Below are 26,272 nucleotides of genomic sequence, written 5' to 3'. Positions count from 1 at the left end.
TATAATTAGTCCAAACAACTTAAAGCAGATACATGTGAGAGTACTGCATGAAGAAGTCAATACAATTATAAGTAATGTAACTAAGTGTAGAAGCAATGTGTATTTGCTTAGAACCTCACACATCCTTGAAATTCTAAACTGATGAAACACTTTGCAACCTTAGTCATTATTGCAATGTTGGGGGCTTCACAGTCCAGTCAAAGTATGGCAAAGTCCCACCAATTGCAATGTGACACTGAACCGGATACTTAGGTACTGGTTGAAGGGTGAATGTTGCCTCTGGTGTCAGAAACATAGAAACATAGAAAAACTACAGCACAATTCAGGCCCTTCGACCCACAAAGCTGTACCGAACATGTCCCTTCCCTAGAAATTACTATGCTAACCCATAGCCCTCTATTTTATTCAGCTCGATGTACCTATCTAACAGTCTCTTAAAAGACCCTATCATATCAGCCTCCACCACCGTTTCCGGCAGTCCATTCCACGCACTCACCACTCTCTGAGTAAAAAACTTGCCCCTGAAATCTCCTCTATATCTACTCCCCAGCACCTTAAACCTATGTCCTCTTGTGACCACTATTTCAGCCCTGGGGAAAAGCCACTGACTATCTACCCAATCAATACCTCTCATCATCTTATACACCTCTATCAGGTCCCCCCTCATCCTCCGTCTCTCCAAGGAGAAAAGGCCGAGTTCCCTCAACCTGTTTTCATAATGCATGCTCCGCATTCCAGGCAGCATCCTAGTAAATCTCCTCTGCACCCTTTCTATGGCTTCCACATCCTTCCTGTAGTGAGGCGACCAGAACTGAGCACAGTACTCCAAGTGAGGTCTGACCAGGGACCTATATAGCTGCAACAATACCTCTCGGCTCCTAAATTCAGTTCCCCGATTGATGAAGGACAATACACCATATGCCTTCTTAACCGCAGAGTCAACCTGCACAGCCGCTTTGAGCGTCCTATGGACTCGGACCCCAAGATCCCACTGATCCTCCACACTGCCAAGAGTCCTAGCATTAATACCGTATTCCACCAACATATTTGACCTACCAAAATGAACCACTTCACACTTATCTGGGTTGAACTGCATTTGCCACTTTTCAGCCCAACTTTGCATCCTATCTATGTCCCTCTGTAACCTCTGACAACCCTCCAAACTATCCACAACACCCCCAACCTTTGTGTCATCCGCAAACTTACCAACCCATCCCTCCACTTCCTCATCCAGGTCATTTATAAAAATCACAAAGAGTAAGGGTCCCAGTACAGACCCCTGAGGTACACCACTGGTCACTGACCTCTACTCAGAACATGACCCTTCAACAACCACTCTTTGCCTTCTGTGGGCCAGCCAGTTCTGGATCCACACTGCAATGTCCCCTTGGATCCCATGCCTCCTTACTTTCTCAATAAGCCTCGCATGGGGTACTTTATCAAATGCCTTGCTGAAATCCATATACCTACATCGATGTGCTTGGTCACATCCTCAAAAAATTCAATCAGGCTCGTAAGGCAGCACCTGCCCTTGACAAAGCCATGCTGACTATTTCTAATCATATTATACCTCTCCAAATGTTCATAAATCCTGCCTCTCAGGATCTTCTCCATCAGCTTACCAACCACTGAGGTAAGACTCACTGGTCTATAATTCCCTGGGCTATCCCTACTCCCCTTCTTGACTAAGGGAACAACATCCGCAACCCTCCAATCTTCCGGAACCTCTCCCGTCTCCATCGGCGACGCAAAGATCATCGTCAGAGGCTCCATAATCTCCTCCCTCGCCTCCCACAACAACCTGGGGTGCATCTCTTTCGGTCCCGGCGACTTATCTAACTTGATGCTTTCCAAAAGTTTCAGCACCACCTTTTTTCTAATATCTACATGCTCAAGCTTTTCAGGCCGCTGCATGTCCCCTAGATCCTTTTCTGGATCTGGAATTTTCAAGTTGTAATCAAGAGTTGAGTGCATAAACTTGAGTGCACAGACTTAATATGGTACTGAGTGTGTGCTGCTTGGTAAGAATGAAACACTAACCTGAAGCCCTGTCTGCTCTTTGAAATGGACACCAATGATCCCACTTTTAGAAGAAAGTGTCGATATTTAACACTCACAGTCCCTCATTGACGCAGAATATCTGGTTAGTTACTCATTTTTTTCACAATGATCCAGAAAAGATAATGAATCGGAGGTGCTTGGACAAACATTACAAAGACTGTTGCAATTGACAGAAGTTAAAGTCATCTTTGTTAATCATTTTCTCCATGGAAATACTTCACATTTTTTTCAGTATTTGCAAGCGGCGACAGAGCAGCAATTAAACTGCTCTCTGGGACTATTTTAATTCAAATAATAACAAAATAAATCAATAAACTAATATTGAATTGTCAACATATTAATATTACCAAGCACTTTGTTTTCACATTGACCATGGATAATCTAAAAGCAATGAACGGCAGATGCTGGGAGTCTGAAATAAAAACAGAAAATGCAGGAAATACTCAGCAAGTCAGGCAGCATCTGTGGAAAGTGAAACAAGGTTAAGGTTTCATGTCAACGACACAGAAATTAAAGGTCATTGACTGAAATGTTGACTCTGTTTCTCTGTCCACAGATGCCATCTGACCTGCGGAGTACTTCCAGCAACTTCTGATTTTTAGATATCAAGGGAATCAGGGGTGTAGGGATAGGGGAGGTGCTGAGGTAAAAGATCGGCTATGAACATTGAATAACGAAGCAGACAGTGAGGGAGCTGCTCCTACTTTTATTTCTTATGTTATTAGTGTGCATCATTGTCGTATCAATGAACAATCATAAATTGAGTGGTTCACTCATTTTTACAAGAAACATCGTCATTCTAACTAATGTGATTCTTGATCAATGAATGAGAACCAATGCTGTTTTCTCTCCCACGGTTCCTGTTCACAGCTCTGGAACCTTTTATAGGAAGGATGTCATTAAGCTGGAAAGAGTGCAAAGAAGATGTTACCAGAACTCGAGGGCTGAAGTTATAGGGAGAGGTTGTGGAGGCTAGGACTTTATTCCTTGGACCATAGGAGATTGAGGGGTGACCTTATAGAGGTGTATAAAATCATCAGAGACTTAAGTAGGGTGAGTGCACAGTCTTTTTTCCTGGGAAAGGAGAATCAAAAGCTAGAGGGCATAAATTTAAGATGAAAGGGGAAAGATTTTAAAGGGACCCGAAGGGCAACTTCTTCAAGCAACGACCTGCCAGGGAAAGTGGTTTAGGCAGGTACAATAACAACATTTTAAAGACATTTGGACAGGTACATGGATAGGAGGGGTTGAGAAGGATAGGGGCTAAATGCAGGCAAATGGGACCAGCTTAGATGGGCATCTTGGTTGGCATGGCTGAGTTGGGCCTGCTGTATTGCTCTATGACACTGACACCAACCCTGATTTTATGGCATGGCTTAAGAGGCAGCTGTATGACCCCTTTTTTTATTAAAATCTATGATTGCCATTTTAGCCAGCATTGATCGTTGTCTAGTCAGTGACAGAACAGCTGGAAGAAGAGAGAAGTGCCCTGTACTGTGGGCAAGAACCTCCCTTGAACCCGTGGAGCAGTACACGTGACCCCATGCGTTACGTCCAATTGGGGTACAGAAATTTGTCCTTGCAGAATTCACAAATCACGACCCAGAAATCTGAGATATGGAAAGTGGTCTTGCATTATAGAAAATTGTGACGTGTACTGTTTTCAAGGAAGGCCATCCACCTGTTATGCGGAAGTTGCCTGTACCCTTTACAGCTTATGTTTTTCTGTGTGCCCATACAAGTTGTTCTTGTGGAGACACAAGAGACTTCAGATGCTGGAATCTGGAGCAACAAACAATCTGCTAGAGGAACTCAGCAGGTTAAGCAGCATCTGTTGGGGGGAAAGGAACTGTGGATATCTCAGGTTGAGACCTTGCATCAGGAGTGAGAGTGGAGAGGGAAGATAGACAGTATAAAGAGGACAAGGGGAGGGGTGAGATGGGCTGGTACATGATAGTTGTTTTGGGGGGGGGGGATGTGAAAGATGATGGATAGTAGAAGCCAGATGGTTGGGGGCAGTGGGGGGAGAGGTGGAGTCAGGAGATGGAGGCAGGTGGGTGATTAGTGGAAGCAACTAGGGGCTTCAGATGATCCCTTCCAATCAGAATCCATGATCTGCAGCTCTTTGTTGCCTCCCCCTATCACCTCCCAGCCTCTGTCTCTTTTTCCACTCTTTCCTCCCCAATCCGCCTATCACCCTCTTCACCTGGATCCACCTATCAGTTGCCATTTCTTGTTCCACCCGTTCCCTTCACCTCTTTATACTGGCTCTCTCCCCTCTTATCTTTCAGTCCAGATGAAGGATCTCAACCAGAAATGTTGATTATCCATTTCCCTCCACAGATGCTGCCTGACCCGCTGAGTTCCTCAGTCTCTTGTGCCTCCAAGGAAAAAAAAGAGGCAGATGGATCCAAGTGGGGGTAGTTGACATTCTTTTGGTTCTTATAATTATAGTGAAGGAAGCCATGTTTATAGATGCACCATAGAAAGCATCCTCTCCGGATGCATCACAGTATGGCACGGCAACTGCTCTGCCCAAGACTGCAAGAAATTGCAGAGAGTTGTGAACGCAGCCCAGTCCATCACGCAAACCAGCCTCCCTTCCATTGACTGTTTATACTTCCCGCTGCCTTGGGATGGCAGCCAACATAATCAAGGGCCCCCTTCCTCCCCGGTCATTCTCTTTTCTGCCCTCTCCCAACAGGCAGAAGATAGAAAAGCTTGAGAACATGTACGACCAGAATCAACGGCAGCTTCTATCCCACTGTTATCAGACTCTTAAACAGGTCTCTCATACACTAAGGGATGAACTCTAGATCTCCCAATCTACCTCGCTGTGGCCTTTGTACTTTATTTGTCTTCCTGCAATACACTTTCTCTGTAAATGTAACACCATATTCTGCATTTTGTTTTCACTTTTTACTTATGTATGGCAAGATCTGCCTGGACAGCAAGCAAAATAAAAGCTTTTCAATGTTTCTCAGTACACGTGACAACAATAAACTAATATTAAACTAATTGTAATAATGTGGCCCATCAGGTCAGTGACATCTCACAGAGCAATCCAGTTAGTCTCATGACCCTTCTCCTCATTTCCCAGTACCTCCATAATTTATTTTGTTGCATACATGTCCATCAACACCCCCTGATTCTTTTTGCCTGTAACCATGCCAAGTTATTTAACAGCAGCCAATTAACCTATCAGTACATCTTTGGCACGTGACAGAAAACCAGAGCACCCAGGGAAAGCCCACACAGGGAGAACATGTAAATTCCACAAGGACAGAGGTCAGAATCGAACCCACATCCTTGGAGCTGTGAGGCAGCAGCACTACCTGCTGTGCTTTACTGCACATTCTCTGAATGACACTGCCAGATTATGAGCTGCTTTGTACTGTGGTGACAGCCTCTGTGGGAAATTTTATCATTGCAAAGACTGTGTGGGCATATTGTAAAAATGTATTGTCCAAGATTATAGTGATTAACAGTGTGCAAATGTAAAGATATGGAGGAATTTATATGAATGGGGTCCTGAAAGGGAACAGGAGCCTGGGATGGAAAATTCTACCATTGTTAAGCTCAGACCATCTTTCCTCTTTTCATCCAAGATTGACAAAAAAAGAGGACTTTCATGTTATCTACCTGGGCCACATTTGATCCCTTTCCACAGAATGTAAAGAAGACTAAATCACAGCATTTCTTCAACACCTTGCAAACCGGCTAATTAGTAAATCTGGATTAATTGATTGAACTTTTTTTTTGCAGAGTGTTTTTACGAGCCATCAACAAGTTTGCAGAAACCATGAACCAAAGATTCTTGGAGAACATGAATTTTGAGCAACAGGTAAGAGATTACAGTGCTCAATGTTAGATGTATCAGAGCCTGTTTGTAGCCAAGTGCTAGCTCAAGAACACAGTCTGACTGGAAACTGATTAACATATTCTCAGTATAGAAGGCCTTCTTTAGTGCTGGCTAGCTGTAAAGTGATCAGATTACAATATCGTGAATTTAATGTAGAAGAAAATGCCCTTCACTGCTTTATAGAGGTTTTAATAAGATGATTAAACTAAAGAAGATTGGTTGTACACTCAAATGCTGGGTCAGGGAAGTACATTTTAAAGATGAGCTGAATTTCATTTTTCGAAGCCAACTTTAAGGAATGGAGGTCTTTAGTTAGCAGAAGGGTGTGAGAAACAGAGATTATCCTCCTTAGAACAAAAGACAGACTGAGAACAGATTTAATGGATATTCAATTATGAAAGTATTTGGTTAAGTCAATAAATTGAACCCCTCTCCACTGGCAAGAGGCCAAGAACCAAAAGTCACAGATTTAAGATAAATCTGATTTTAAGACAAGTAAACCAAAGGGCAGATACAGAGTTTTGCTTTGCAGAGTGAATTGTTGCACACTGGAATATATGGCTTGAAAGGGCTGGAATCAGATTCAGTGGTAGCATTTGAAAGGTAATTAGATGTTGAAAAATATTGCAGGGTTTTAGGAGTACCACTGATTGGATAACAGCTCCAAAGTTACACACGAATGAGGTCAGAATGACTTCCTTTGTCCTGTAATATTTTAAGAATCAATGAAGTATTTTCAACCGGAAGTAGCATTCTCTAATGATGTAAGTAGACATTAACATCTGAGGTAAAAATGCCTCATTTAAAGAAAAATGAACAAACTTGCAATTATATAGCATCCTTCACAGCCTTGGGTCCTCCCAAGTCACTTCAGACCCAACAATTTATTCCTTAGAACCTATCCGCAGTTGTAGCATAGGAAACATGGCAGCTAATTTATTCATAGCAAGATCCCACAAAAAGTGATGTGGTAATGCCCAGTTAAACTGTTTTAATGTTATTGGTTGAGGGATAATTATTGTAAAAGGATATCAGGAGGAACTCCCTGCTCACCTTTGAAATAGAGCAGAGGTCTCTGCAGTCCACCAGAGAGGGATGTTGATTCGGAATCAGGGTGGAGTAATGTGAAGAGCTCACTCAGTACTGCACCAAAGTGACACCAGATTATGTGCCCAAGTTTCTGCAGCAGGATCTGAGTCCAAGTTAATGAGGCTGGCGTTGTCCAGGTCATCTGGTTCTCTGAGTTGCTCAACAAAACAGATCACGATGTGGCACTGATCGAGACTAAGAGGAACACAATTTCTCCCTGGCATCACACGCTGGGGATTTTCCTTGTTGAAGTCCAAACATCATCTAATTCAAAATAATTAAGTGAGTCATAGCGTTTAATTGGATTGGACCAAATAATTAGAGAAGATTGCTTCACTGAGATATCAGGAGGAGCAAGACTTGCAAATTAATAGATGGTGACTTCTTTATGGCACCAGACACCTAAGACAAGGAGTAGTAATTCTGGTTAGTTGGTTACTGTAAATTATCCTTGGTGTCAGAAAATTAGGAGGGGTGTTAATGGGCACGTAAGAATAGGTTACAAGGAAGTACATGGAGGAATGGGACTGAGGGAATGGAATTGTTCTGAGAGCCAGCATAGATGTGATGGGCCAAATGGCCTCCTTCTATGTCATGAGAAAAGACAGGAGTATATGAGAAATAGAGCAATGCCACGCTTGGGAAAAGGGATTGATTGATGGTGATGTGGAGCTCTCAGATGTGAAGTTTTGGGAAAGAATGATTTAGGGAATGGTGAGGTAAATGCTGATTTTAATTCTGGAAGAACATAATGAGGAAGACATTTGTTTAACATTATATTTCTCAAGCAACAGGAGAATTAGCAAATGGTTCTGGTCTTTCCAGGAAGGAAATTAGGACAGGGCGGGAGAAGTAATGGCCAGAAACCTTGGACTACAGGTTTCCTGAAGGACCTGAATTAAAATCAAAAAATGTTAGAAATACTCAGCAAACCAGGCAGCATTGAAAAGGAAAGAAATAGACCTTAGGTCGATGACCTTTAATCAGAACTAGGAATAGCTAGAAATCGGGCAAATTTGCAGAGAAAGCAGGGAGGGGCAAAGTGCAGAAAAGGATGGTCTGTGATAGAGTGGAGACCAGGAGAGATGGGATGCGGCAAGTGGTGGTGATGCAATCCAGGAGAGGGTGGTAAAGGCTGGTTAGCAACAAAAAGTGTGTCTGAGGGAGGTACAAGGAGCAAATGAATAAAATTGAAAATACCAGAAGAGGAGAGAGAGCAGAGAAAGAAAAAAAAACAGAATGCTGGAATGTTTCTTAGAGGGCCTTTTGGAAAAACCTAGCAGGTCCTGAGTTAAAACTTCAGTCTGTTTCTCAACCAGAAAGCAGCAAAATGAAGAGTTGATTGATCTTCCAGTAAGTAGATCTGTGGCATCAGACCCCACCAGGGAACTGGAGGGTGATGAGGAGGGAGGGATCATAGTGAAGGGTCGGGTTGGGTATGGCCATGGAAGGATCTGCTGTGGTAAGTTTGGAGAAGGGCTGTGAATACAACAGAAAAAGGTAGGGGATAGATAGTGGAGGGATTGCGGGGAGGTGCTGTGGGTAGATCACTGAATGAGTATATGGATGGATTGGATGGGTGTGCATAGTTCTGTTGGAGGAGATCACAGGTGGGTGAGGGGATGTGGTTAGACAGATCAGAATGGGCCATGGGTAGATTGAGGCGGTGAAAAGTTTTGATTGATGGAAAAGATAAGATCTTTCTTCGTCACATGTACATCAAAACACACAGTGAAATACATCCTTTTGCATAGTGTTCTGGGGGCAGCCCGCAACTGTCGTCATGCTTCCGGCGCCAACATAGCATGCCCACAACTTCCTAACCTGTATGTCTTTGGAATGTGGGAGGAAACCTGAGCACCCAGAGGAAACCCACACAGACAAGGGGAGAATGTATAAAACTCTTTTCAGACAGTGGCCGGATTTGAACCCGGGTCACTGGCGCTGTAAAGCGTTACACTAACCGCTACACTACCATGCCTGCCTGGGGTTGCGGTGGATCAGAGTGGAGGAGGGGAGAGGGTGGATCATGATGGATGTGTGGATAGATTAGGATGACGGACTATACCATGTAGGAGGAGAGAACAGTGTGCAAGAGAGATGAGACAAATCAAAGATGGAGATGAACACAAGTTAAAAATGATAATGGAGAAAATAATGAAACTGAAGACTGACAGATGTCCAAGGCCCTGATGGTTTCCATGCTGGGGTGTTAAAATAAGTCAGAGTGGAAATTGTAGATGCTGTAGTCATAATTTTCCAAATCTCTTACAATTCAGAATTTTCCCCTTGGATTAGAAGGTGGGGGCAGAGAAGAAAACAGTGGATATCATGGGTCTCTTTGTCTAACATCCATTCTGGTGACATTGTCACAAATCTGAAATAAATACAGCAAATGCTGGAAATAGTCAGCAGGTCAGGCCACTTCAGTGGGAAGAGAAAAAGAGTCAACATTTCAGGTTAAACACCCTTCACCAGACCCTTTAACCTGAAACGTTAACTCTGTTCCTCTTCCCACAGAAGCGACCTGACCTACTGACTATTTCAAGCATCTTATGTTTTTATTTTAGAATTCCAACATGTGGAGTTTTAAAAATTTTTTTACAACAAACCTGGTTAGATTTGCTCAGTAAATCGCGAACATGATAGATAATGCAATGCTGTTTAATGTCATTTATGTGGATTTTCAGAGGGCATTCAATTAAGGCTCCAAACAAGACACAATTGAAATAAATAAAAGCAGGGAATTAGACGCAGCCTATTGACGCGAGTAGAAAATTGGGTGGAAGGTGGAGACAGAGAGCGATAAAAAGTACTTACCTAAATTATCAATATTGACCAACAGAGCCTACAAGGGATCGCAGCATTTCAATATATTTATAAATAACTTAGATGAAAGAACAGAGAGATGAAGGAAGATTGAGTCTGCTGTTGATACCAATTTAGGAAGCATAATAGTGCTGTTGAAGTGGCCAGATAGTTGTAAAGGGGAATTGATAGACTGAGTAGGCAAACCTGTGGCAACTAGAGTTCAGTATTAAGTAGAAAAGCCATCCACATTGGACCTTAGAATGATAGGTAGCATCTCAAAATTTTAAAAAATTGTCATGTTACAGAGGAAGGTCTTTCGACCCATTGAGACTGTACAGGTTCTTTTAAGAGCGATCCTGTCAATCCCATTCTTCCAGTCTACTTCGCAAGCCTCACAAATCATTCTTTCTCAAGAGCTTGCACATTTACTTTCTTGAAAGCCCTGATTGACTTTTCTTTTACTATCTCCACAGGCAGTAAGGTCCAAATCATCGCCACAGCTCCTCCTCACCCCCCTGTGTGCCTTTATCAGCACTTTACATCCGATTTAAACATTTTCTAACTTTCAAAGCAAGGGACATAGAGAGTTCAGAATCCTTGTTCAGACAGGAAGCACAAAAAATCCAGTGGATGGAAAGTTATTGAAATCATTTCCAATAATTAATGGAATTTTGTATTTTAATGAGCTGGAATACAAAGGGCAGGAAATTGTTATTTAAACCAGACAAGTGTGAGGTGATGTATTTTGGGAAGTCAATTAATGGCATAGCATGTACAGTAAATGCCAGGGTGCAAAGGAATGTTGATGAACAAAGAGAACTTGGGGTACAAGTCCATCGTTCCCTGAAAGTGACAAAACAGGTTGATCAGGTGGTAAATCAGACATATGGCATCTAACCTTCATAGGTTGGGGCAGAGAATATAAACATAGGGACATTACTTTATAAAACGTTGGTTAGACTTCAGTTGGAGTATTGTGTGCAGTTCTGGTCACCACACTACAGGAAGGATATGATTACATTGGAGAGAGTGCAGAGGAGATTCAGCAGAATTTGAGGACTTCAGTTGTGGGGAGAGATTGGATAGGCCAGGCTTGTTTTCCCTGGATGGAGGGAGGCTGAGGGGTGACTTGATAGTGGTATGTAAAATTATAAGAGGTGTAGATAGGGTTGGTGGTCAGAATCTTTTTCTCATGTTAGGCTTATCAAAAACAAGAAGGCATGTTTAAGGTAAGAGGAAGGAGTTTTAAATGGGATCTGAGGGGAAAGTATTTTACATAGAGAGTGGTTGATGTCTGTAACATATTGCCAGAGAAGCTGATGGCATCAGATACAATCACTATATTTAAGAGACAGTTAGACGGACACTTGAAAGGGCAAGGCATAGAAGGATACAGACCTAATGGGGGCAAATGGGATTCGTGTAGATGGGCAAAAGGTTCAGCATGGAAATGATGGGCAGAATAACCCGTTTCTGTGCTGTACGACTCTATGACTCTTTGACACGGAGGTTAGCAGATATCTGGAAGTCTCACTACAAAAATCTGTAAAAACCAGGTCAATTAAAAATTTCAGAATGAAGACAAATATTTGGCAGGTAATAATGTTAAATATCCAAAGGCACCTAAATGACTGAGATATAAGCACTCATCATTCAATCACAGAGTACATTGGTGTTTACCATTTTTACTGGAGATGTAAGTCTAATTGAAGGGTATATCAGACTGGAGGGGCTGAATGGCTTGTTGTTGTTACTATGCTCCTTCTTGCATTCTGACTACATTTCTTCAGATATCCACTGTTCCACTATGTCACCTCATTATAAAAGAATTATTCCGGGAATAGTTCAAAGTATAAAGATCTTTTATAAAACATATAAAATAGAATTATTGGCACAATTAGGTTGACAGGATCTTGCATATATTAAACATGTTTTATTATATTGTTTAAAAATGCCAATTTTTTCTTAATAATTAAAATGTCAGGCTAAGCTATAACATTGAGGTGTTATTTAAGTAGTGATGGCTTTTGATATGTAGTGACATTTTTATTATGATTCTGTGTGATTTAAAATGTTTTTTCTCTGTAGCTGTGGAATAACTACTTTCTTCTGGCTGTGGTCTTCATTACCCAAGATTCACTGCAGCTGGAACACTTTTCTCAGGCTAAATGCACCAAGATCTTGAACAAGTGAGTGTTGTATTCTAACGGTGTGTTATTCAGTCCTGGATATGACCCTTAATAATCAGAAAAGAAATATTCTTGAAATACCATTCAGTGTCAAGTCTCCCTGCTGACCATGTACAATAGTCACATTGTGCGTGTAAAACACACTCTGTGGAATACAAGGGGCTCTGGAGAATCAGAAACCCAATTCCACTACTTGTGTAGTCCGTAATTTGCTGATTTATCCCATTTTAAGGGTTAGTCAGTGTACTTTGATAAAACATTTTTTTTCAGTGTTTTTGCTTGCTGGTGGATAAAATGCACTGTCTCTTCATAGTGGACTATCAGTTGACTCACCTACCCTGCTCCAATCCTCCACCCTCTGTAACCCCACCTCCTCCAACTCTCTGTTGTCCGTAATCTCTCTTGGTTGCTCGTCACTCCTGCTTTTGGTGAGTTTCACTGGCACTCAGTCCTCCCACACTTCCAGTTCAACATTATCATTCACTTGTTTAAATCCTACCATAGGCTTGTCCCTGTTCTCCTCTTCCATTCCTGCATCATCCTCAAGCTCTCTCTATTTTTTCTGCTTTGGTTTCCTACATCCTTCACTTCGACCCCTCTCCTTTGGAGGTGCTGTCCTCAGACACGTCAAAAGTTTGAAAGTCGAGTTTATTGTCATATGCTGTACAAGTAGACAGAGGTGCAATGAAAAACTTACTTGTAGAATCACAGGCACATAGCATCAGAAACACAACATTCACAAGAGAAACATAAATTAACAACATAACTTATACAAAATTATACAAGAAAGAACACAATTAGGACAACAGAAACAAAGTCCTTCGAGGTGCAAAGTTGTCATAGTGTTGCTCTACTGAGGTAGTGGTTAGGGTTGTGCAGCTTGGTTCAAGAACTGAATGGTTGAATGGCCCACACTTTGGAATCCCTCACTAAACCATGCTCCTTCTTAACCTGTTGTTTCTCCTTTAATAACTTCTTTAAAGCCAGTCACGTTAACAAGTTTTTAATCACGCCCTCTTAATTCCTTCCTTTTGGGATATTTTTGTCTATTCCACCTCTGTGAGGTGAGTTTTAATACATGTTCTTGTTAAATCTAAATCAGAATACTAAGATTTTTCATTTGCAGAAGAATCTAAATTTACTGGCATTGAAGTTCTTTGGTAAACAAGCAAATGAGTCTCACAGAGGGTGGTGAATCTCTGGAATTATCCACCCTGGATGGTTGTGGAGGCTGGGTCACTGGGGCTTATTTAAAGAGAAAGTGGATTCATTTTTGAAAGATTGGGGAATTAAGGGCTGTGGGGACTAAAGGGCGATGGGGAACTGGCACAGAGGAGGAGATGAAGCCTGGGACAGATCAGCCATGATTATATTGAATGGCGGAGCAGGCTTAAGGGGCTGAGTGGCCTACTCCTGCTCCTATTTTCTTCTGTTTTTATGAGCCACAATGGCATGGGTTTGAACAATGTACATGACCTACAGAACACCAGGCTATTATGCTTTAAGGCAGAAAGCTTGGACAGGTGCTTTACTCAGTGATGACTCTCCCCTGTCTGTTCATTCTACATCAGCAGAGTTTTACAAAAATACTCTCTCATTAGGTGGTCAAGCTAAATGTCACAATGTTCATCCCTGCTCACATCATGACTGCGTACTCAGTCTAAAGCTTGGCAGTGCAAAAACCCTCACGCCAGTGGATTATTTATCGTCTCACTTTAAATAATGTGCAGGGCCTCAGTACTGGTACTGCTGAAAGAGAGGAATACCAGGACTGAGGAACTTACAACAATTAGACAGAGGTTTTAAATATTCTATTAATATGATTGCTTACGGAGACAGATAATTGCATCTGAGATGGCAAAGTATATCACCTTCATATTCATGGACTGCACATTGGATCGTTGTGTCTCAGAGTCTGTTCCTGATCACCACATTCCCATGTCAGTGAATTTTTAGCAACAAACAACCTGCTGGAGGAACTCAGCAGATCGAGCAGCATCTGTGGGGTGGGAAAGAATTATCGCCATTTTGGGTTGAAATCCTGCACCAGTCCTGATGCAGGGTATCGACCCGACACGTCAACAATTCCTTCCCCACCTCCCCCACCCCCTACCCCCACAGATGCTTCTCAACCTGCTGAGTTCCTCCAGCAGATTTTATTGTTGCTCCAGATTCCAGTATCTGCAGTCTCTGGTGTCTTCAGGGAATTTTTATTTATACATCGGTTGTGCACACTAGCCATTATTTATGCAGCTGCAGTTTCAGAGATGACAGTAGTCCTTGTGGGAGACCAAAGCCAGGGACTCTGTGTCGGGTGTTTGTTTCTGACATCTTGTGAGCTCCTTTGGGCTGCCTGAGCCTCACCAAGGTTGGAGTTACCTTGCCGGAGATTGAGTGCTTGGATTTAGGCGGGGATCATGGACTTCAAACACTGATAGATGGGCATTGATGAGGTCATGAATGGGAAGGGGTTTATTTTCCTCGATCCGTTGCATTTCACAGAAGGTTACAGTATCTCAGTGTGTTGAGGGAGGGAGCTGCGTTTTCCCTAGCACAGACCTCCTGGGTGTTGGAGTGGGCTGACGTCTTCCACTCTTGCACTATTTTGCAATGCGGAGTCAGACATCAAAAGGTGGTTGTGGCTGCACCTGACCCACACTGGTGCACAGTCCTCCCCGGCTGTGTACGTATCATTGATGTCCACAGCTCTGATGCAGGAGCTCCCTTACTTACTAGTTTCTACAGCAGTTAACTCCTTGCCATCATATTGCTTGCTACTTCCCTTAGGTGGTCCTTAAAGGTTAGCCTATGGTCCAACATCACTCTGAGTCCTGATACCAAGAAGGCAGCAGTCCTGGTAATGATTGCTTGACTAACCAGTACAACAGACTGTATTTTGTGTTAACTACCAGTAAATTCAAGAGATTAAGAGATATGTCAGATTAGTAAATTTGTGATGAACTTGTGCTGTTCTGTCCTTTGCTTCATGCATGTAACACCTCTCATTATTTTTAACATCTTGATGCATTTGCACACTTACACTTGCCAAAAAAGGGCTGAAACTTATCAACATAACAAGCTGTTGATTGATGGAGTGTCAATCAACCGCTCTGTCCTTAGAAAGGACTAATATGAACAGTTCACTGTCCTTGCTGCCTGCGGTTGACTGTTGCTAAGGAATGCCTTTTGTGAACCAATGATCCTAGCTCATATTCGTTCAAGTCCAAGTGCTGAGTAAACACAAACCACTCGCATTTTGTATGGCCACTGAGACTTGAGTGCATTTTCCTGGCCCACAGATAGTTCTGCATGGCTTTCATTCATTTCATTAGGTGGGCAGAACATCACCAGGATTGCTGCAATCACTGACCTGACTCGAAGTTTATTAATGAGTGCTCCAAAGAAAAAGAGAGACTTGGATTTATTCCTTGGCTTTCATCACCTTAGGATGTCCTGAACTGCTTTACTGTCGATTAAGTGCTTTACTTGAAGTGTAATCACTTTAGTAAGATCATAAAAGTGGCAGTCAGTTTGCAAAAACCAAGGTCTCACAAATAGCACTGTGATGATAAGCAGATGATCTGTTTCACTGCCAATGTTTGAGCTACAAATATTGGCCCTGGCACCAGGGAAAACTCCATTTCAAAATAGTACCACCTCGGAGAGCAGATATCTTGTGCAAGGACCCCAGCTCAAACAGGGCGGCACTCTCTCAGACATGTACTGGACTGGCTCATAAACCCAGACTGGGACTTGAACCTCTGAAACTCTGATGCTGAGGCAAGAGTATTACCACAGAATCACAGCTGACTCAAGTCTCGGTTTTATAATTACAGTCTTAAAGCTGCTCTTTAATATTTCGATGAACTGGGTCATATTCTCTGTCTGAGTCAAGTTTAAGAATGCAAGGTTCTTTGGGTGATTGTGTGAGATTAAGAGCACAACATTCAGATCAGCAACCCCTTTTTTAAATGCTGTGAGTGATTGTGGATCCCCAAAATAGTGTCTATATGCTTGTGGACATTTGTGGTGCTAATTGGTTCAGATCCCATATTAGGCTTGGCATTAACATGCGCACACTGGAAGCATACATCGTCTGCAGATCATGACTCCAGTGCTGTCATTTTAGAGCTTAATGCTCCAACCAATCCTTCTCCTAACTTTGAATGACTCAGTACATGTTCAAGAACAGGAAGGATCTCCCTAGCAGCGCTATTTAAAGCTATTATTTATGTTTAGTTGTTGGTTAATTTCTTCTGGATAAGTCTACAACTGTTTCTGATTTTCTACCGTTGTTTCAGAAACCTTCAGGCAGTGATGTAGCTGTCGGATTTTTTGCTGACTTCGACACCTTTGTGTATGTCAGTGTTCACCAATGTGAGTGAATTAATAGGTGTACTGATTCAAACTGTATGGCTTGGAGCAGAAGCAGAGGATTCACAAAGCAAGAAAAGCTGCTGGAAGAGGTGGAAGGAAGACTCCCAACAATACATGATGACAACACACAGAGTTCAGGGAGCAGAGCAGCAAGAAAAAGCTGTGTGAGGTTATGAGCAAGGGACATTCCTGCTGAAGTCTTCCACTTAAGTGCAGCTTCCCCGATATTAATAGATAAAGAAAGCAGGCTTCCCATGACTTTTCATTGACTGAACAAACCACTGTGTGAGGTGCGAAATGTTAACACTGGTCTAGACCAGAACCAAGATGGATTTCACTTCCTCAACACTATGATGGTGGGTGACTGTAGCAGGAAATCCTGTTTGGTCAATGCCCTGTCTTTATTTTCCATTAATTCACTGTGCCATCTACACTTGAAACGAAATGGCATCTTCCGGTCTATGCTTTGACGGTCTACGTTGACCGGTCTTCCGGTCTACGCTGGATACCATGCTGACACAAAACATGGAAGGGCTTATCCATGATGTGCTGAACTATCACTCCTGCTGCCTTGACCAGACTGGAAGTGCTTGGAAGAGGAAGTGGCAATACCCATGGTGGTCTGTTGCATGCTGAATTAACTGACTAGTGTGGGGCCAGTCATAGAGTCATACAGCACGGAAGCAGGCCCTTCGGCCCAACTGGTCCATGCCGACCAAGATTCTCATCCCATCAGTTCTTGGAACCAGCTTTCCAGTGAGGAGTAGGAGCATGATGAAGAGGAAGAAATGGGTGGAAGGAGACAAACTAGAAGACATATTTCTGGCCCTGGCAGCCTGAAGGATCCATGCGAGTGTTATAATGTTAAATCCAGCCATTATTTCACATCACCAATGTTCTTATACCTAACTTGCCCTTTATCATTAACCATCACAGCAACTGCTGGGGCACAATAAAAAGTAAAAGCTACTACAGAATAAATATTTCATGTCATTTATTTATAAATGTCACGCACACTATATTCCATCTGATAATCAGCCTTGTTCACTGTCTTGATGAGAAATGTAAAGGGGATCTGAGGTGTAGGTTTTTCACACAGAGGCTGGTAGTTATCTGGAATGAGCTGCCAGAGAAGGTGGTAGATGCAGATGCAACTATAACATTTAAAATCTTAGGTACTTAGATAGGAAGGATGTAGAGGGATACAAACCTAATGCAAGCAAATGGTATCAGTGTTGATAGGCATCATGGTCGGCATGGATGAGGTGGGCCGAAAAGGCCTGTTTCTGTGCTGTATACTTCTATGATACTAGGATTCACAATGTTTAAGAAGTATCTGGATGAACACTTGAATCACCAGTGCATGGAGGGCTACAGACTAAGAACTGGTAAATGGGATTAGTATAGCCAGGTACTTGATTGTCAACATGGACATGGTTGACCAAAGGGCCAGTCTCTGTGTGGTATGACTCTGTGACTTTTCGTTAATGGAGCATCTTGATCTTCACGCTTGTTTCAGAGGCCATTGAGTTGACCCTCCAAATCTCATCAGTTCTTTGGATAGTTTCCTCTGTCTCACCATTCCTATCTTTTGACTGGGCAAAGAGATTGAGAGCCTACTGTAGTTGAGAGGAAGACAAGAATGGGTGAGGAGAATGTGAAAGTAGGAGCAGGAGTAGAACCATTAACCTTGCTCCTCCATGGTTGATCCTCGAACTCAACTCCACTTTCCCAGCTGATTCCTCCATCGTCTGTCAGCTCACAAACCTCTCAGTCTCAGCTGGAATATGCTCAGCATTGATTAGCCCTCTGGAATAGGAAATTATAAAGACAAGCACCTCTGAGTGAAGAAATTTCCCTTTTTCTCAATTCTAAATGGATGACCTTTTATCCTGAGACTGAGTAGATTTTTTTCCCCCAATTGTCCTGTAAAAAAGTCATTGGTAAATAAATCAGCACTCCAGGGTAACTATCTAGCTTGTCCCCATGTGTTGTTCTGTAATGTTTCCTCCGAAGGTTTGGAGGTGTGAGTGATTATGTGGAAGGAATATTTTTAGTTACAAATTTTGGCTGTTATACAATTTAAAAATAAAAATGCTCCATGTTTTTTCAGGTACGGGGACATGAGGCGTCAGATTGGGTTTGATATTCGTGACATGTGGTACGAGCTTGGTGAGTGAAAGATTATGGCCTAGAAATTCTGCTTGATACAGCTTTAATAAACAAAAAAAAATTGTTTAGCAAAATCAGGGACTTGTTACGAGATGCACAATATCTGTGATATTCCTTACGGATCCACGGTGTAACAGATGTGCTGATGCATGCAGACACGTATGTTGGCACCGTGACTTGCAATATGTGCCTCAAAGCCACTTTTATGACCTTTAATTACACATGCAAAGCCTGGGGATGGTGTTGACCATAAGTCTTCGTGGTATATGTGAGGTCTACTTTGGTCTTTGTTTAAAATGACCTGCATGAGAATGACAGAGAGCACTGAGTCCAGCACTAGAGAGCTCTTTAACTCTTATTTACATATTTACTTACTTAACTGTGGTGATGGTGCTCCCTCCATCAATTCTTCCACCCACCCCACTCTCACTCATCACCCTCACCTTCCTCTGAATGTGACCTCAATGCTTATTGTAAAGTTTCCTTCAATTTTGAGCCTGACCCTCACCCTCAGTAGTCACTCCCATTGACCTAATCCAACCCTTAATGTTTTTATTCCACCACCCCACTAACTGACATCCTGATTCACCCCAGCACCCTGATGCAAACCTCCTTTCCTCTGCACTTTCCAGAAATCTGATCTGTGCACAACATGTGGAAGGTCTGATCTACAACACATGGCAATGTGGGTTTCTTGTGCTAAAGAACTGGGCATCATCTAAACCCTGAAATTGGCCTACTATGCAATGATTGAATGATAGATCTTTCCAACTGGGAAGCCCTGTGGCTTTTCATTGGGCATTCATTGTTGATGCAAATTGACTGTAGGACCTTCCACAGGAACACTCTGTCCAATGTTTCACCGAGTTTGTAATTACCCATTTAGGTCATTTGCATCTGTCACACTAATACCTTTCTGAGGCAGGACATTGATGGAAATTGGACATTAGACATGGCCTGACTGCCATTGAGCTAGAAAGGGGTAAACACTCAATTAGAATTCTTATCTCTGAACCCTTTGGGCTAAGGTTTTTACCCACCCTGGCCATTTTCCACTCCGATTGCTATCTTTCTGGAAAGCATCCTTAAATGGGTATGAGGAGGACAGGATGTGAGTTTGCTGCGGTCTCTCCACACTGATCGTGGTCCTCTAAACTAAATCACACTTGAGGTTTTGTCTCTCAGGCTACCCAGACATTAATCAACCACACCCAGAGACTGAGGCTTCAGGATAGGAGGGAAGAAAGTTAGCAACAAAAAATAAATAGAATAGGCTATTCAAATTAGTTCCGTTAGTGAACTTATTGATTTATTATTGTCAAATGTACCTAGATACAGTGAAAAGCTTTTGTTGGCATGCCATCCAGGCAGATCATTCCATACATAAGTACTTCGAGGTTGTACAAAAAGGTAAAAAAAGAACAGAATGCAGAATATTGTGTTAGAGTTACCAAGAAAGTGTAGTGCAGGTAGACAAGTAAAATGTAAGGGCCATAACGAGGTAGATCAGGAGATCAAGAGTTCAACTTTATCGTATATGAGGTCCATTCAGAAGTCTCATAGCTTGACAGATTCCGAATTAGAAAATTGCTGCAAATACTCAGCAGGTCAGGCTGTTTGTCTGTCCACAGATGCTGCTTGACCTGCTAAGTGTTTCCATTGTTTGCTGTGTTTTTTTATTTCAGATTTCCAGCATCTACACTCTTCTGCTCTTCAGGGTTTGGTTTGCAATAAGGAATATTTTCAGGCATCCACTTCACTAATTAGTTTTTATTTGCATGTTAAATGACAGCACAGAACAAAATCCACTTCATCCCGGAGATGGTCGGTCCAATCCTAGAAATGACCCTGATTCCAGAGGTTGAACTTCGCAAGGCCACGATCCCGATCTTCTTTGACATGATGCTCTGCGAGTACTCTGTGTTCAATAACTTCAGGAAGGTATGCAGGGGGGGATGAATGATCATGCACAAACCTTCACAAGGCAGTAAGCCCAGAGCAGTTTAAACCCACAAGATAGTTAAAGAGGCAAGAACTTTTGCCTGCTAAACAGAATCTTTAGGAGGGAGGTGGGGCTGGTGGTGGGTGGAATAGATGGAACAATGCTCATGTAACACTTATCCATTATAGTTGCAACATAAGGGTGGCTATCGAGAATTAGAATTGGACAAGCACAACATAGCTGGTGCCTGTGGACACAAGAAATAGTGATGGATGATAATGCACTCTACTGAACACATATTTAATGATCACAGGAAGGTGCACAATTTCTTGTCTAAAAATCGTGCAGTACAGTAATATTGTCCTCTGAGATCCATTTCACTGCAGTCAATGGATAGAATTTTGAAGGTGGAATTCAATGCACTGTTGTCATTATCTTACTTAAAGGGACTGAATTGAGGACGTTTTTTTATTCATTCGATGGATGTGGGCAATGCTGGCATTTATTGTCCAACACTAACTACCCCTGAATTAAGAGTCAGTTAGGAATCTGGTCTGAAGTCACATATAGGATGTTAGGGGTCGTTAGGCATGGAGCATCTTTCAGGAGGTTTGGGATGGGAGTAATAATCAATTAACACAAATGAGAAACAGCTTTCAAAGAAACAACTTCTTCCCAATGTAACATCAACTGATACCTTAAGAACATTGAAACCAACCATTGAGTGTGGGACAACCTGGTTTTGCACTATTGTAAATTGCGCAGGGCAAAACAATCAGTGAATATCTATGTTAATCGGCCCACATTGAAACTTTCAGGATGAGGGCAGGGAAGGGATTAGGTAGTCATCCTGTCACTTAATGCATCAAGACCTATTTGTTCTGTCAATCAGTATTTGAAGTGTTTGTACATCCAGGAAACCACCCCTCAACACTAATAAAATAACTATATTTTGAGTGTCTAGGGTATTGTGCTCAGAACCCTTCGGGCCATCCACAGATGTTTGAATATTGAAAGGTGACTTGCCAGTTGAGGTGTGCTCCCATTGTAAATATTCCAGCCTCTCTGTTGTTTTATAGTCACAACATAGGACAGCGCATTTGCTACACTGATGGATATTAGTTAATTAACAGTCTGATAAGTTTTATCATTGCTTTAACTAAGGCCAATGGGTCCACAACAGACCGAGTCTCAGAACAGACTGGAGTGAAGTAAGGCTGCGTCGTCACCCCAACACTTTCCTCAATTTTTCTCACTGGACATCCCCTCCAAGCTTCCTGCTGGAGGGGAGCTACTCTATGGGACTATGGGGAAACTGTTTAACCTGCTTACACAAGGACAGTCATTGAACTGCACTCTATTCCGAACACTGTCATAGGAAGAGATTACCAGGCAGCTTAAGAGAAAGGTTCAAGGATGAACTCAAAGCCTCAAAGAAGTGCAAAATACCCAATGACTCCTGGGAATCCCTGGAGGGGGACCATTTGGGATGGTATTGAGAACCTTGAGTCCAGGCAGTGGGGCATACAGAAACCGTGTGCGGTAACAGGAGTGCATCACTTCACATGCTGCCCACCCTCCTGTCCCATCAATCACCTCTTGATCCATCTGTAGAAGGGTTTGTGCTTCCCACATTCACCTCATTAGCCACCTCAGAACCCATTAAACCGGAGCATAAGCAAGTCACCTTTGATACTGAGGGACCGCTTAAGGAGAAAGATTCAAGAACAACACTTAAGTACACAGAGACCCAGTGCAAGGTCGTCATTGGCTTGTTCACGGAGGTACATGAGAGATTTGGGCTTCCATGCAACATCGACAAACAAAGGTCCTCTACCAGCCTACCTCACTGTTACAACACAACCTCTAACAAAAGTAGTCCTGGGGAATGTGGACTGCTTCCCAAATCTCAGGAGCCACCTCATAATGAAAGTGGACATTGATGAAGAAATTCACCATCACTTTCAGTGCCCCAGCATGGCTTTTGGCCCCCTGAGGAAAAGATTAAGACCTCAAACGCAGCAGAAAGATCATGGTCTACCCTGCATCATTGTTCCCCTTCATCCTGTGCGCTTCCGAGCAACAGGCACCTCAAAGCATCAAAGAGATACAACCAACACCGTTTCCGTAAAATCCTCCCAATTCATTGGCCAGATAACATCAGCGTCCTCTCCCTAGGCCACCTAGGCCCTGGTTACATTCAGTGGGAAATAATGGGCAAGGCATGTCATTTTCATGCCTTATTTCACACTCCAAGAGACATTCTACTTCAAAACCTCCTTGAAAATATGCAAGATCCTCACTGACTCCTGGGAATCTCTGGCCCATGGTGGGTTAAAATAGAGAAGGAGCATTTGCAATGGGATTAGAACTTCGAGTCCCGTTCCTAGTGTAAAGAGCAGAAGGTGTTCACCACTTTGCAGACTACCCACCCACCCATCCTGGCAGAGTTTGCAAGTCCCACATTGGCTCCAGTTGACAACCAATTGCACAGAAACAATGGGCTGAAAGGTCCACCAGTGCTAAGATTTCCAGAATTGAATAAGGAAGCTGTGATCCTGACAGTTGGACAAAGGTTCAAACCAATGATGAATAATGTTTGGACTGATGCCCCAAACTCACAACCAAGGCGGACAAAATAGCAGGTGGATGGGAACACCCCCACCTGCACATTCCATCCAATTCGAAGTCAAAGGCCACCCTGACTTGGAAATACATTGCTATTCCTTCATCATCACTGATACTAAATTGAGAGATCAACTGTAAAGGAAAAGTACATAGTTAGTGGCGGGGCCCTTAACGGCATTGATGTACAGAAGGATCTTGGGGAGCAAGTCCACAGCTCCCTGAAAGTGGCTGCACAAGTTGATAGGGTGGAAAAGAAGGTGAATGCAAATTTGCCTTTATTAGTCGAGGCTTTGAGATCAAGACTCAAGTTACATTGCTGCTTTATAAAGCACTGGTTAGGCTGTTTCTGGAGTATTGCATTCCGTTCTTGTCACACCATTATAGGAAGGATGTGGAGGCTATGGAGAGGGTGCAGAAGAGGTTTACCAGGATGCTGCCTGGATTAGAGGGCGTATGCTATAAGAGGAGTTGGACAAATTTGGGTTGTTTTCTCTGGAGAGGTGGAGGCTGAGGGAAGACCTGATTGAAGTTTGTAAAATTATGAGGGGCATAGATAGAGTAGTCTGCTGGTATCTTTTTCCCAGGATTGACATATCCAATACAAGAGGGTATGCATTTAAAGTGAAAGGGGGAAAGATGTGTGGGACATATTTTTTTACATAGAGTGGTGGGTGCCTGGAATGCACTGCCAGAGGTGATGGCGAAGGCAGATACGATACAGAGGCATTAAAGGGGGCCTTAGATAGGGACATGAATATGCAGAGAATGGAGGGATATGGACCATGTGCAGGCAGAGAGGATTATCTTAATTAGGTGTCATTGGCACAACATTATGGGCTGAAGGGCCTGTTCCTGTACTGTACTGTTCTATATTCTATGTAATTCCTGGAACTCCCTCCATAACACAGTGCAGGAAGATTTTCAGCAGCAATTCAAAAAGGTGACTCACCATTACCATCTCAGGGGCAGTTAAGGATGGGCAATAAATGCTGGCCTTGCCAACAATGACCACATCCCAAAGAAAACAATCCACTGTAAGACCACCATCTGGATATCACAGGGAGCAAGGGAAATTCTGGAATCAATTGGAAATCAGAAGAACCTGTGATGAGTCCAAAAGGAAACAGGGGTTGATGTTTATTCGATGAGGCCTGGATGGACATCTGGTCTTTCTTATTGGTTGTGTGTGTTCAAAGCTTAAGATTTTCCTGCCAATCAACATGACAGAAACTTCAGGACATCTTGATAAGGCTGTCTGGGAAAGTTAAGAAGGGTCTTGGATGTATAAACTCTGGAAACCAATCCAAAAGTAACAGTTGCGAAATACTAGCGAAATATGGGGAAAATCTTAATAGGGACCAATGGAATATAATGTGAGTTAATGAGAAATATTTTTGTACCATTTAAATGTCTTCTACTGGTCAGAATGTGTTCCTCCTTTCAAAAAATTGTTTTCACAGATACTTTTCTTCTACTTTACTCATTGCCATCTGGGATATCCTGAGTAACCAATGATCTTTTTAACAGTTCGAAGATGAGATCATCTTGAAATTGGATCATGCGGTGGAAGGTGGATGTGGTGATGAACAATACATGCAGCTCTTCCAGACAATGTAAGATTTAGTCCATTTAGAAATTTCAAGACATTGAGAGAGACACACACACATGCATCAAGCTAAACAATATGGGCCTGCGACATTTCAGCAAAAAATAAAACAGAACTAGACAGCCAGTATTTCTGTCGATCATTCAACAGCAAGCATTCAGTAGGGAGGGGGTTAGGGAGGGAGGAGCCACAAGCACAGACAACAAGGCAAGATTTGGCAAAGCTTTTGAAGAGAGGAGCAAGGATTTAGAGTGAGCTGATGGTGGAGTGAAAGGGAAGGCATGTGAAGATGGCTGGAGATGAACTTGTGGAAGAGATTGCTGAGGTGGCTATAGAATGAATTGCAGATGAAGGAGAGGATTAAGGATTCAGAATTGGAGGCCATATGAATAAACTGGAGCAAATTTTACTTCTTTTTGAACATAACCTATCTTCTGGCCTTTGATGCCTTGCCTTCCCTATTCCCAAGCTCCTATTTCTCCCCAGGGCTCCTACCCACTGACTTTCCTGTCTTCCATACTATCACCTCCAATCCTCCTTCCCACTCTCCAAAGTGTATCCCTGACTTTTTAACTTCCAACCCCTGATCCATATATCTGGGCCACAGTGATGCAGACTCCTTGTTACTCCTCTGGATGATTCTTAACTGTCAACCAGAAAGATTCTTATCATATTATTAACATTTTTATAACTAACAAAAAATATAAAAAAACAAAAAAAATGTATCCCCAAAGTTAACCAAAGCAGTGTCCAGAGATTAACCTTCATCTTCTGGAGGATCCCAGTCAATCCATAAGTTCTGGCAACTTTAATTTACCCAACTGGATGCTATTCGAGAATCCAAAAGTTCTAAGACGATCTGAAGCTGCCTGCTCATAATGGGTTAAGTATTATGATTCAGTGACCAATAGTGCTGAGCTTCCCATATTCTAGGAATAGATCTTTGCTTTATGCTCTGCTTCTTTGGCTCTGGATTCACCCCCAATTTAAAGCTGCACTGGACTGTAAAACTTACCCAGCTAATGCCTGGCTTCATTGATGGTCCTCAAAATCAGCTTGGTGTTAGGAGTGATGGCAATAACCAGTCATTTGCTGGGGAGATTATCGGCTTATTTTGACTTTTCTGACTACTCCTGCAAACTCCCTCAAAAGTTCAAGTTTCAACCAACAGGCATAGAGACAGACTTACACATGCATCAAGCTAAACAACAATATAGACAGAGGAAAATACTTGAGGTCTGGAAGGCTGTAACTAGAGACAGAGAATGTTGAAGCATTGTTAAGACCAAGTAAAACTAATGTTCTATGACAAAGTCAACAGTGATGAAGGGTCAGCCCTGTAATACTACCATGTCTTTCCCCTTCAGATGGCTGGCATTGCACACTTGGCTCTTGGACCATTGATTATGTGCTTGACTGGTGTCCATGCACATCCCATTAGGTGCTGAATTCCCTACAGGGGTTCGGCTCTTTGCCAGAGTTAGGTCAAGTCAGCCCAAATCCTACACCTGCTGCAGCCCTGGGGAAGGAATGGA

General features: G+C 42.6%; 1 protein-coding gene across 2 annotated transcripts in view; it reads left to right on the top strand.

Annotated features, from left to right (window-relative positions):
* The window catches only part of LOC127569055 (dedicator of cytokinesis protein 2-like), a 528,829-nt gene that overhangs the window by 392,318 nt on the left and 110,239 nt on the right, over nt 1-26,272 (top strand). For both annotated transcript variants that reach the window (XM_052013336.1, XM_052013337.1), the window contains exons 30-34: nt 5,827-5,905; nt 11,912-12,012; nt 18,503-18,561; nt 20,354-20,502; nt 24,659-24,744. In XM_052013336.1, coding sequence (XP_051869296.1) covers nt 5,827-5,905; nt 11,912-12,012; nt 18,503-18,561; nt 20,354-20,502; nt 24,659-24,744 — 474 coding nt within the window. The remainder of the gene's footprint in view (nt 1-5,826; nt 5,906-11,911; nt 12,013-18,502; nt 18,562-20,353; nt 20,503-24,658; nt 24,745-26,272) is intronic.

This window comes from Pristis pectinata, chromosome 4, assembly GCF_009764475.1.
Source record: "Pristis pectinata isolate sPriPec2 chromosome 4, sPriPec2.1.pri, whole genome shotgun sequence".
Lineage (NCBI taxonomy): Eukaryota > Metazoa > Chordata > Chondrichthyes > Rhinopristiformes > Pristidae > Pristis > Pristis pectinata.
The sequence above is the reverse complement of the archived record's forward strand: the minus strand, read 5'-3'. Positions and strand labels throughout refer to the sequence as shown.